A 13,077-nucleotide genomic window follows, 5' to 3' on the forward strand; every position below is an offset into this window, starting at 1 on the left:
TAAAATAGTTGAAAAAAAAATTGTTTATTACTTACAGTTTTTATATCTTATTGATTCCAATCGATTTTCACTTTATGCGCACTTAGCACCCTTTGTCTATTGTGACAGGTTTTTACAAGAAACTACCCCACCACTTTTCTAAAATCTTATATGTAAGACAAAAAAAAAATTAAAGGGCCAATCGGAAAAAAAATTGATTTTTCTTGACCAATCGCAGAAATTTACATATCTTTTATTGTTGGTCAGTATGAGCACGTGGGTAACAAACCCGCGCTGGTTTGTTTACATTTTCAAAGAAATTGATTTAAACGATGTTTTACAAAAATAATATGAAGATATCAATTAAAATCATAGTGTATGATCGTAATTATTATTTTTTTATTCATAAATTAATTAAAAATGAATAAATTTTATCTTAAAAAAAAATTTGCGCGCGTAAGTTTAGACTAAATAGAATAACGCCATCTATGAGTAAAAAATGTCACCAACATTGTCTTTGAATTATCGGCTATAAAATCCCAGCCGTTTGAAATTCATTGATATTTCTTGAAATACATCGATATTCATTTAAATGAATTAAAATATAAATTATAATTACCTGTTTTTTAAAAGACAAAACACTAAAGTAATAATCAATGTATCTATTCATTAGTTGTGGTACAATCAAAATTCGTAAAAAATATACTTTGGTAGTCAGCAAGTTGGCATAAATAGCTGAAACTTGACCGTAAGTTGACGTTAAATTGTCATCAACTTATTACATTCAGTATGGTGGGGGCATTAGGTTGATGACAACTTATCATCAGTTTTGACTACCAGAATGCATGTAAATCATTTGATAATTCAATTAAAATAATAATAATTAATTACAAAAAGTTAAACTATTTTCTAGGTTATAAAAATGTAAACAATTACTTAATATCTTTTAAAAATAATAATTGTTAGAAGAAAACTTGAGTTGCATCAAATTTAATTTTATTAATTATTTTTTAAATACCAATTTTACATTTCCAAAAAAAAAAAAAAAGAGGCAAGTCATTATTTTTTCAAACGCGGGAAATTTAAAATCGATACATCGGATCGTTAATGGTGGCGGTAAATTCAATCAACTTGTTTTCATTAAAATGTGACAACAAGTTATTTTAGTGGGTAGATGTCAACTTATCATCAGTTTTGACTACCACATTGCATGTAAATTATTTGATAATTCAATTAAAATAATAATTAATTATAAAAAGTTAAACTAGTTCCTAGGTTATAAAAATGTAAACAATTACGTAATATCTTTAAAAAGAAAAGGGGGAAAAAATAGAATAAAATCAAGTTCAATTTTATTAATTACTTAAAAATCTAATTTTTTAAAATTATTACATTTTCCAGAGCACACAAGTAATTATTGTTGTTCAATTTACAGTGATATTCACAAAAATTATTGTTCAATAATTTTATATTTTTCAACGCAGTAACTTTAAAATCATTTAAATAGATTAAAATTTTTTCGCTTCCAATTAAATCTTGGATCCATAATTTTTTCTCAAAACCTTTTACATAAATATATTTGTAATTATAAGTGACATGTTCAATTGTTTCTTTTAGCTTTAAATATTGCGTTTTTCCAGCATCCCAAGTAATTCCATGATGATTATATGTTACCCAGGTATTTAAGCGTTGACACTGATTTGATAATAATGTCCAATCACAAGGTGGTTTGAATAACGTACATGACATTTCTTCAACACCATCAATTTTATGTTGGACTGTAATTGAAGCAAGTTCTTTTACAATAAACTGATTGTGTGAGCCTTTAAATCCTTGCACATCTATTATGATTTCCATTTTGATAACTCATATCTTGACAACAGACAATGAATCACTGAATAATTAAAAAATTCAGCACAGCTATTTGTTATTATCCCCCACCACACTTTTTTTAAATTAATTATATTTTAAATTAATTATATTTTAATTTCATTGGTTAATTTTAAGACTGCGCAGTAGAAAGTTCCAGAAAATTTATTTTTAGACTGATGACTCATTCGTTTACAGGAAAAAACGTGTTTTCTTTGTTTGATTTTATAACTGCGCAGTAGAAAGTTCGAGAAGATCTATTTTTAGACTGATGACTCATCCATGTGCAGAAAAAAACGTGTTTTCTTTGTTTGATTTTATAACTGCGCAGTAGGTGACGTCATACCATTTGTCGCACCATCTAGCGTTTTAGGTTATGTTGACACGTTATTCTATGGAGATTTCACTACTTTTTGTTGTTGATGTTGGCACTTTTGGGGCGACATCTATTTTTTACGGCGTCATTTGTGACGTCACAGGTTGTTCTGGAACTTTCTACTGCGCAGTTGATGAGCCGTTTCCCACCTATAAAAGATGCGTGTGAGACCATACTCCACAAAAAAGAAGTACGAGTCTCTGAATGAAGTACGAATCTCTGCTGAAATATTCTCTGACGTTTACTGTGTTGAAGTTTTTTGTGAAGTTCTCTGTGAAGTTCTCTTCAGTTTTTTAAATAATTTTTTCACAAAAAATTATAAACAATTTTTTAGTTTAAATGAAGTGCATAGACATTATTTTTAGTGCAACTGACACTTATTAGTTTTAATTTTTGTGCAACTGACACTTATTAGTTTTTAATTTTTGTGCAATTGACACTCATTAATAGTTTTTGGTGCAAAAGACACATTTTTTTTTTCTGTGAACAATTGATAAAAACATTATTTGAAAAATGGCGCGATTAGTTAGGCACTTCACGGTTTGGTGAATTCTGTTGCACAATCATACAATGATTTACAGTCAGAGTCAGTGAATAAAGAACATTGTCAGAGGTGCTATCAGGTGTGTGTTGAGACAATTGAATATTTCAAGACTATTTTGGCAGATCCACAATCGAGTGTTCAAATTAAGAGAAGCGTTCAAGCAAGTATAGTTCTTTTGTGCTGGTATGGCAATCAATTTGCTCAACTCAGCGGCCTGGCTACAGGTGGTGATTTGAGAATGCGTCATCGACTCATCAAATGGCAAGATCTCGATAACGCTTTCTCGAACAACATTCGAACTGGATGTGTCACAAATCTTGCTCACACAGACTTGAGAGAATTTTTGAATGATTCTCGAGACTTAGTTTTCGAAAAAATCCAAGAAATGTTGGGTGATGTTGCTGGGGTGAAAATCAACGTCGAACTTGTATGTAAATTTCGAAATGAAAAAATTAATGACTGACTGCTTCCTCTGGTGTGTTGTGGCAGCAACACACGAAGCTCACACTGGACATCCGGAGAGGACAACATCGTACCATCATTACAGCAGCGTACTTCAGTATGAAGGTATTGATTTTCCAATTACCCCGAAAGATATTCCAAAATTTGAAACGTTAAATAATTTGTCAATCAATGTATACGGGATTGAGTCAGAATTTAACGCTTTCGGAGATGAAAAAAGTATCATTATACCATTGTATTTAAGTAAAAATTGTAAGTCTGATGTAAAAAAAATTCATCTTTTAATGGTGCAGGCGAACGTAAATTTAAATATGTCTAATGAAAATGATTATAAAAATTATGAGCCTGTTTATCATTTTGCCTTAATTAAAAATCTATCGCGATTAGTAAAAAATCAAATTTCTAAGGCGCATTGTAAATTATATTTCTGTGATAGATGTTTAAATCACTTTAAAACAGAAACATCTTTCAATAGTCACAATGATGACTGTTTCAAATTAAATAAAGTCCGTATGAAATTTCCCACTAATGAAAACAAAATATTAAAATTTTAAAATTATCGTAATAAAGACTCGGTACCGTTTGTTGTCTACGCAGACTTAGAGTGTACACTAGAGCCTCAGGGGGATGATGATATTCAAAATCACGTTCCACACAGAATCGCATTTTATCGTCACTGTAATTATGACAATAATTTGTCAAAATTTGAAATTAATCGTTCATCTGATTGCGTAAAGTGGTTTGTCAATAAACTTGAAAATTTCGCATTTGAAGTTGAGCAGTATTTAAAAAATCCTATACCTATGAAACCACTTGACAAACAGCAACAAAAGAGTTATGACCGGTCAACTGTTTGTCATATTTGCGAAAAAACAATAGCCTCTGATAAAGAGAAGTGCTATGATCATTGCCATTTTACGGGTAACTATCGCGGACCTGCACACATCTCATGCAATTTAAATTACCCAAAATCCCATGTAATACCGATAGTTTTTTACAATTTATCTGGGTATGATTCTCATTTTTTAATTAAATCATTAGCAAAAGTTTTTGAAGGTAAAGTTACATTATTGCCAATTAATAAAGAGCGATATATCTTATTTACAAAGTCCATTAATAATATATCCGTATCTTTACGCTTTATAGATTCATTTAGATTCATGGCATCAAGTTTAGAAAAATTAGCATCCTATCTTGATGATGACAATAAACAAATCACCAAACTTCATTACCCAGATCCGGAAAAATTTCAATTAGTTACTCGCAAAGGTGTATTCCCGTATGAATACATTACAAACATTGATAAGCTTAATGACAAACAGTTGCCCGATCAAAACTCATTTTTTTCAAAATTATCCAATACTGGTATAACTGACGATAATTATGCATTTGCTTAACTTGTCTGGAATAAATTTAACATCAGTACATTAGGCGAGTACTCTGATCTATATCTCAAGACTGATGTACTACTCTTGGCCGATGTATTTGAAAATTTCAGACAAAATTGTTTAAATAATTATAACTTAGACCCGTTACTCTATTACACAGCGCCCGGATTAGCTTTTGATGCAATGCTGAAGTACACTAATGTGGAACTGGAACTGTTGACTGACCCCGAAATGGTACTTTTCATCGAGAAAGGTATACGAGGTGGAGTGTCTCAGTGTACTAATAGGTATGCGAAGGCCAACAATCGGTACATGGGTAATGAATTTGATGTTAACAAACTCGAGTCATACTTGATGTATTTTGACGTCAATAATTTGTATGGCGCGGCAATGAGTATGCCACTACCTAAAGGCTCATTTGAGTGGGTAGATGAAAATGATTTAATTAATGTAAATAACTTCGTAAATACCAATGACACTGTAGGATATATTTTAGAAGTAGACTTGCACTATCCTCAGGAGCTACATGAGCTACACAAAGATTTACCATTGTGCCCTGAGCACTTTTTACCACCGGGTAGCAAGTCTACTAAATTATGTACAACACTGTATGATAAAAATAAATATATAATTCATTGTGAAAATTTAAAACAATGTTTAGGTTTAGGAATGCAGTTGAAAAAAATTCATCGCGTACTTAAATTTGAGCAATCCCCATGGCTAAAAACATACATCGACAAGAATACAGACTGTAGGAAGGCTGCCCAAAATGAGTTTGAGAAGAATTTCTTCAAACTCATGAATAACGCAGTCTTCGGTAAGACTATGGAGAATGTTAGGAAACACAAAGATGTTCAATTGGTTACAAGATGGTCTGGTCGATATGGTGCATCAGACCTTATTTGTAAACCTAACTTCCATAGTCTTACAATCTTTGACAAAGACATGGTTATAGTGGAAATGAAAACAACCCAGGTATATTTTGACAAACCTATTTACACTGGGTTCGCGATTTTAAATTTATCAAAAATATTTATCTATGATTTCCACTATAACTATGTCAAACAGAACTTCACAAACCAACAATCTAAGTTGATGTACACGGACACTGACAGTTTAATTTACCACTTTACAGTACCAGACATCTACGAAATCATGAAACGTGATATTTCAAAATTTGATACGTCGGACTACCCCCCTCAAAATTCGTACAATATGCCAATAGCAAACAAAAAGGTCCCAGGTCTGATGAAAGATGAGAATAATGGGAAAATTATGACTCATTTTACCGGACTTAGGGCCAAGCTATATGCATACAAAATTTTAAATGACGATGAAACGAAAAAATGAGCAAAGGGGATCAAAGGTCCGACGTTGCGAACTATCACGTTTGATGATTTCGATAGATGTCTTCACGATCACATTAACTTGACAAAAAAACAGTACTTAATTAAAAGTTCCAAACACAACGTGACGACAGTAGCACAGCACAAAATAGCCTTAAGCTGGACAGACGACAAACGACAACTTTTGGACAACTTAACCGACACATTGCCATGGGGATTCACATCAAATAATGATGATGATAAAGACGATGAAAATGTTATATCTATTAAAAAAAGAAAACTTTTGTAAAAAAAAAAAAATGCAAAAATATTGTAAAAAATTAGTTTTTTTAAGTACGTAAAAATTAGTTTTAAGGATATGTGTGTTTAAATAAATAAAACATTTATAGACAAATGAAAAAATTGTTTTTTATTTTTATAGATATAAGTGTATTTTTAAAAGTTTATTTACAGATCAGATTTTTCAATCCAGCTGTTGTGGGAGCTATCGAAGCCGAGCCACTTTACGTACAATTTATTTCCGCGTTTTTTTTATAATTTTCTCCACTAGATATACATCTGGATATTTGACTTTGCTGAGTTCCTCTGCATAAAATCCACCTTCAATTGGCTTATCCTGATAGTCTACAAGCTTATACGTTGTTGGATTTGTTTTCTGTACTGTCTTAATTGTAAAAATTTCAGTCGTCCAGTTGGGTGTGTAACCTTTTTCAAACACATGTTTGTACTTGCTGATTCGAACTTTGTCTCCGACTTTGAATTTATTTTTTCGTGCTTGTTGCTGAGCTTGAAGAGGTTTGTATATTCTTTCCAGCAGTTCTTTTTCATTAGCAACAGTTACATCAGCAGGTTTCATTTTAATTGTCCGATGTTTGGTATTATTGTAAGTATCCAATAAGTCTTCTAGTATATCAATCCATTTATAGGTACCACGTGCAGAGAATTCACGCCACATTTTGTTTTTAAGTGTCCTATTAAATCGTTCACATATGGACGCCTTCAAGTTGCTGAATGTCGAGTACATATTGATGTTTTTACATTGCATGAGTTCTTGAAATTCTTTATTATAAAATTCTTTGCCTTGGTCAACGTGCAGATTTCTTGGAACACGACCTAGTTGAAATATAGATTTCATTGCACTGGTGACATCACTACCACTTTTACTCTTAATCGGTACAGCCCAAGCATACTTTGAAAAAATATCTATGACAGTTAGCAGATATTTGTTTCCTTTGTTTACTGTTGCATAAGGAATCATTTCAACTAAGTCAGCTTGCCAAGTTTCATCAAGTGCTCGTATGTCAACATGACGACGTAGATAATTTCTGCGTGCTGGTCTATGCAACTCATACGCTATTACTGATTTCTTGTCCTCCATTGTTAACAAAAATTCTAGCTTCCAATTCTTTTATTCGCTGTGTATTTCTACTGATTAAGTCTTTTTGTGACTTTATACGTTTTATTTTAATTTTTAGTTCTTGATTTTCTTTTTTTAATAGCTTTACAGTAGAGTCGAGTGTTACCACTTGAGAGTGTAAATGTGAAATGATCTCAGACTGATCATTCCTTATACTATCATACATTAAAGACAGCTCGTGATATACAAGATCACGTGTAAATTTTACAGTTGCTGCATCGCTACCTTCAGCAGGTTTGCCAACATGACACAGTCTCTTGCTCTCAACGTCATACTGTCCGTCAACAGTTACTTGAAATCCTCGTCCAGGTGGTCCTGGCGGTCCACTGATTACAGCAGCAGTTGGTAGTGAACGTCCAAATATATCGATACTCATTTTTTGCTCTTTTCACTTCAACTTATTTTCAAGTCAGCAAATAAGTGGCATAGATTTGACACAGCAGATGCTAATAGATAATCCCCGCTTCTCGTAGCTCTTCGATAATTGATATGATTTCATTGGTTTGACTTGGATTTCCAGCTGCTTGAGATGCCATGAGTAAACGCAGACGGTCAACTAGTTCATTTGGATCATCCCAGTAGACATAATCCATACGTGATTTTTTCTTTTTCGCAACCATAAAATTCGGTAATCCTTTACCTCTTGATAAGTTTGCATTTTTATCGAGAAAGTCGGCAATATAATTATTATACTTGATTGTCGAGTCTTCATAAAAACTACCATCTGGTTTATAATTTTTTCTATGAGTATTTGTCATTTTAATAATTTCGAGATATTTATTTTTATCATTATGCGTGACTTTTGAATCATCCGGCGATTTTTTAAATAATAATTCCAATAAACCAGGAGTAACAGAGTAATTTTTATTTTTTATTCTAATCTCATTATCGTCAAAAGTTATTTCAGAATCACCAATATAAAAATCATTAAAACGTCGACGAATACCATATCTCATATCAATATCTTTACTTCTTCTGTACACTTTAGCTAAATATGATTTTATTTCACCGCTCACTGGCTTAGCGGGGGTACTCGATGCAGCAGTCAATGACGACAAAGCCATATTTACCATCAACATCATTCCAACATGCTGAACACAAATCTTTGAATAAATTGTATGACATGTCAGTATTTACATGATCATCATACACATGCTTCAAGTTCATTTCATCTTGTCGAAAGAGAACTATAAAATTTGCATTGTCGCGTATCAAATGCTTAGGAATACGTGTATAAGTCTGACAGAGATAAAAACTGTCAACATCTTTATGTCGACCCATACAAAAGTATGCCCTGATATGATCTTGTTTTTCACAAGCGACATCATCAAATATCATTAATGAGTTTGGTTTTGCATCTTCAGGTTTCAGTACTTCTTCGTGCTCGTTGAATGTAAAAAATCCAATACCTTCTATTGGTTTAAGTAGTGATTCTAAAAATTTATATTTCGGTTGGTTCAGAGATTTCGAGTAGAGATAAATATTATTAAATCTCAAGCCATTGGGGTGTATGATGAGTGAGAGTAGAGCATTTGTTTTTCCACAATTTGATGGACCACAAAATATAGCGCGTACACTGTTTAGTAATAAAGCGCCGTGTCTCTTAACTTTTTTCACTCCGGTACCTTGAACAATTTGATCAAAATTTATTACTGGTAACTTGGCTGCTTGACTTTTAAACTCCATGTTGCCAGTTTGCGATCACAACAACAACTCACTCAGCGAGCTATAAGTACCAGGTTTTATATCATTTTAAGTCAGTCATGATGCTGCTATTATGGAGAGCACATGTGTAAAGACCAGTGGTAAAGGTTTTATAAACAGTCTAATCAATAAGCTACCAGTTGAACTACACATACCTGGATACCAGTACTGTGGACCAGGTACAAAGCTAGCCAAAAGATTAGCTCGTGGTGGTCCCGGAATTAATCCTCTGGACGTTGCGTGTAAAGAACACGATATCGCATACTCGTATAATCGCGAAAATTTGGCAGCACGTCACGAGGCTGATCAAATACTTGCTGAGAAGGCGTGGCAACGTTATCAAGCAAAAGACGCTGGTATTGGAGAAAAAGCTGCTGCGTGGAGTGTAAATAAAATCATGAAGATGAAAAAAAGATTCGGAATGGGTTTGAAGAAGAGAACAGCTGGCAAGAAAAAAAGCCTAGTAAAGAGAAAGCCTACTAAGAAAAAAACTGGCAAGAGAAAGACTAGCAAGAGGAAGACTAGCAAGAAAAACACTAGTGTAAAGAAACAAGTAGCTCTAAGACAAGTTGTCACAGCTGCCAAAAATTCCATGACTCCTGGAAGTGATCCAATTAAAACGGCATTAAAAGGAGCTCGTCAGGCTGTTAAAAAATCTGGTGGGAAAAAAAATATTCGGCTGCCACGAATTCTACCGGTTCCATCCAAAGTTGGTGGTGTACTACCATTTTTAATACCACTTTTTGCCGGCCTGAGTGCAACAGGAGCTTTGGCTGGGGGTGCTGCTGGTATAGCGAAAGCTGTAAATGATGCAAGTGCTGCTAAAAATCGATTGGAAGAGAGCAAACGTCATAATTTGAAAATGGAGCAAATATCTATGGGTAAAGGTTTATGCTTGAGACCTTACAGACGTGGTATGGGTTTATTTTTGAGACCATATCCAGTAGGCAGAGGATGCAAGTCAAAAAACAAGTAGAGCTACCACATCGACCACTTACAAACATCGACTTACTGAAATACGCTAAAGCTCTAAAAATTCCAAACTTTCGCGGTGTTTTTATGAGGAATGATTTACCTAAAACTGGTCCGAGAAAAAACGAATCAGCTATTATTAATCTTGATGATAAATTCGGACCTGGTACTCATTGGGTTGCATACAAGAAAAATAATAATAAAGTTATTTATTTTGACAGTTTTGGTAATTTACAACCACCGCAAGATCTTATGGAGTATCTCGATGTTGGTAGCGTGAAATATAATCACAGAAGATATCAGGATTTTGATACAATTATATGCGGACACTTATGTCTCAAATTTCTCACAGGACAACTATAAATTGATGTGACTTTGTGTAGAGCACATCAGTCATGGCTGAGTCATTCACATTAACACTGACAGGATCCACATCCGTGTTGGAGGCCAATTATTTCCCTCCAATTGAATTATCACCAAATAAAAATTATGTTCTGGGACTTGTGATGAGACTTATATGTCTCTTATCCTGTGGATCGTATTGATATCGAAAAAATTGGTACAAATAATATTGATGAGAAAAAAGTAGTCAAGAAAAAAAGAATTAAAAGAAATGCCACAATAATTACAAAGTTTCATGACAATATGTCGGTGGCGGAAAATGACTCAGTGAATGAAAATATAGAAGCTGGAAAATATGAAACTGTTGAAGAGAGAGTCTTGACAATACCAACAGGAAGTTACGAAATCACTGACATTGAAAAATACATTCAAAAGAAATTACAAAGACTTAGCATGAGCATAAGAGCCAATAATAATGAATTGAGAAGTGAAATTAAATGTGATCAATTCGTAAATTTTACACCCCAAGATTCTATTGGTACACTACTGGGATTTACAAACCGAAAGCTGACACCACATAAAACTCACTCATCAGATTTACCAGTGAAAATATTAAAACTCAATGCTCTGAGAGTTGAGTGCAACATTACATCAGGTGCTTACATAAATGAGCACAGAGTTCACACAATTCATGAATTTTTTCCAAGTGTACCACCAGGATATAAGATTGTTGAATTGCCATCTCACGTCATTTATCTTCCAATCGCCGTACAAGCAATACAAAATCTCAGACTAAGAATTGTCGATCAAGACGGAAAACTGGCTAATTTTAGAGGTGAGACGATAACCATAAGACTGCATATAAAGTCTATAAAATAATGGGTATCGTGTATGAGACAAAAAGTGGTGCTGGCTATAAAAAGATAGCAACATGGTCGAGCAATATCAGTCGCCGAGTACCTCACAAGGTGTTAACACATCAGAACGCTCAGTTTCTACAAAGCCTAGGACTAAAATTACGTGGAAAATTAAGAAAATAAAAATTTATTTCTGTTGTTTGACGTGTACACGACCATGGCGGCGGCGGCGGAAATCTTAAATATTCAACGACAAATTATTTTTGATGAGTCAATTGCGCACTATGAAGCGCATACTCATCTCCCGTATGCTTCATCAACATTCAACAACAGCGATGAAATAAGAATTGCTGTCCAACATCAAGATTTGTGTCTACTCCCAAGTAAGAGTACCCTACATGTGTACGGAAAATTCACAAAGTCTGATGGTACAGCTGTAAGTGCAACTACTCACATGGTCAACATGACAGTCTGTCATATGTTTGAAGAACTACGCTACGAGCTCAATGGTGTTGAGATTGATCGTAATAAAAATGTCGGTATCACAAGTCTCATGAAAGGATACACATCACTGAGTCCTGCTCAACAAAATACACTCGAGAACTCAGGCTGGATTGTAGATGAAGCTGTAAACAAATTACACAATGACAATGGCTACTTTGATGTATCTATACCACTGAGTCTTTTGCTTGGATTTGCTGAAGATTACCAAAAAGTTGTCATCAATGCACAGCATGAATTAATATTAATAAGATCAAATGCTGATTTGAATGCCTACGTTGTGGCCACACCTGCTGCTGGAGCTCATGCTGAAGCTGTTAAAATTACGCTGCAAAAAATCGAGTGGATTGTACCATATGTGACTATGGCTGATAAACAAAAAATTGAAGCTTTGAATTATATCACAAGTGATCCAGCTATCTCAATCAGTTTTCGTGCTTGGGAGCTGTACGAGTATCCTCTATTGTTAAATACTTCAAAGCACATTTGGGCAGTAAAAACTTCTACGCAGCTTGAGAAACTACGTTTTGTGATACTTGGATTTCAAACAGCAAGAAAAAATGACGCAACTAAAAATGCCATTAGATTTGATCACTGCAACATCAGAGACATAAAATTATTTTTAAACTCTCAGAGTTATCCTTATGGGAATTTGAATCTCAACATTGCAAACAATCAATATGCTCTGTTGTATGACATGTATATAAATTTCCAAATTTCGTACTACAATAAAGAACCTGAACGACTGCTGACGAAGAAAAAATTTTTGGAACAAGCGCCGCTGTACGTTATCGATTGCTCAAAACAAAACGAATCGATAAAATCTGGACCAGTGGACATTCGTCTGGAATTTGAATCCGCAAATCAATTTCCTGCGCAGACATCAGCTTATTGTCTCATTATACATGATCGCATAGTCGAGTATAATCCTACGAGCAGCATCGTACGAAAACTAATATGAAGACTGTTAAATTTAATTCAACGCCAACCATACATCGCATGGATGTATGGAGATTTGCACACGAGCAAGCAAGAAGAGGCGAATGGGAGTAAGCAGCCAGAGATCGAGAACGATTTAAACAAAGAATTAATAAATTAAATATAATTATTGAACCTGTATTAATTAATAAACTTACATTTATAAATAAATAAACTTTTTTTTATATTGATATATAGTGTTTTTTATTACTTATAACCTAAAATATACATTTAAGTCTTACATAACCTTAAACATATAATAAACTATAAATATTTATCTTAACTTAAAATATACATTTTAGTCTTACATAAACTATAGTCTTTATTCTTAACCTAAAACTA

The 13,077-nt window shown here is 33.5% G+C and overlaps 1 protein-coding gene across 1 annotated transcript; it reads left to right on the forward strand.

Annotated features, from left to right (window-relative positions):
• The first annotated feature begins 11,473 nt into the window (after window positions 1-11,473).
• Window positions 11,474-12,718, forward strand: LOC128668804 (uncharacterized). The gene has a single exon (XM_053742493.1). The coding sequence runs from the start codon at window positions 11,474-11,476 to the stop codon at window positions 12,716-12,718; it is 1,245 nt and encodes a 414-aa protein (XP_053598468.1).
• The last annotated feature ends 359 nt before the right edge of the window (window positions 12,719-13,077 follow it).

This window comes from Microplitis demolitor, chromosome 10 (assembly GCF_026212275.2).
Source record: "Microplitis demolitor isolate Queensland-Clemson2020A chromosome 10, iyMicDemo2.1a, whole genome shotgun sequence".
Classification (NCBI taxonomy): domain Eukaryota; kingdom Metazoa; phylum Arthropoda; class Insecta; order Hymenoptera; family Braconidae; genus Microplitis; species Microplitis demolitor.

Coding starts and splice junctions, on each gene's coding strand:
- LOC128668804 (XM_053742493.1), top strand. CDS start 11,474: ATGGCGGCGGCGGCGGAAATCTTAAATATTCAACGACAAATTATTTTT.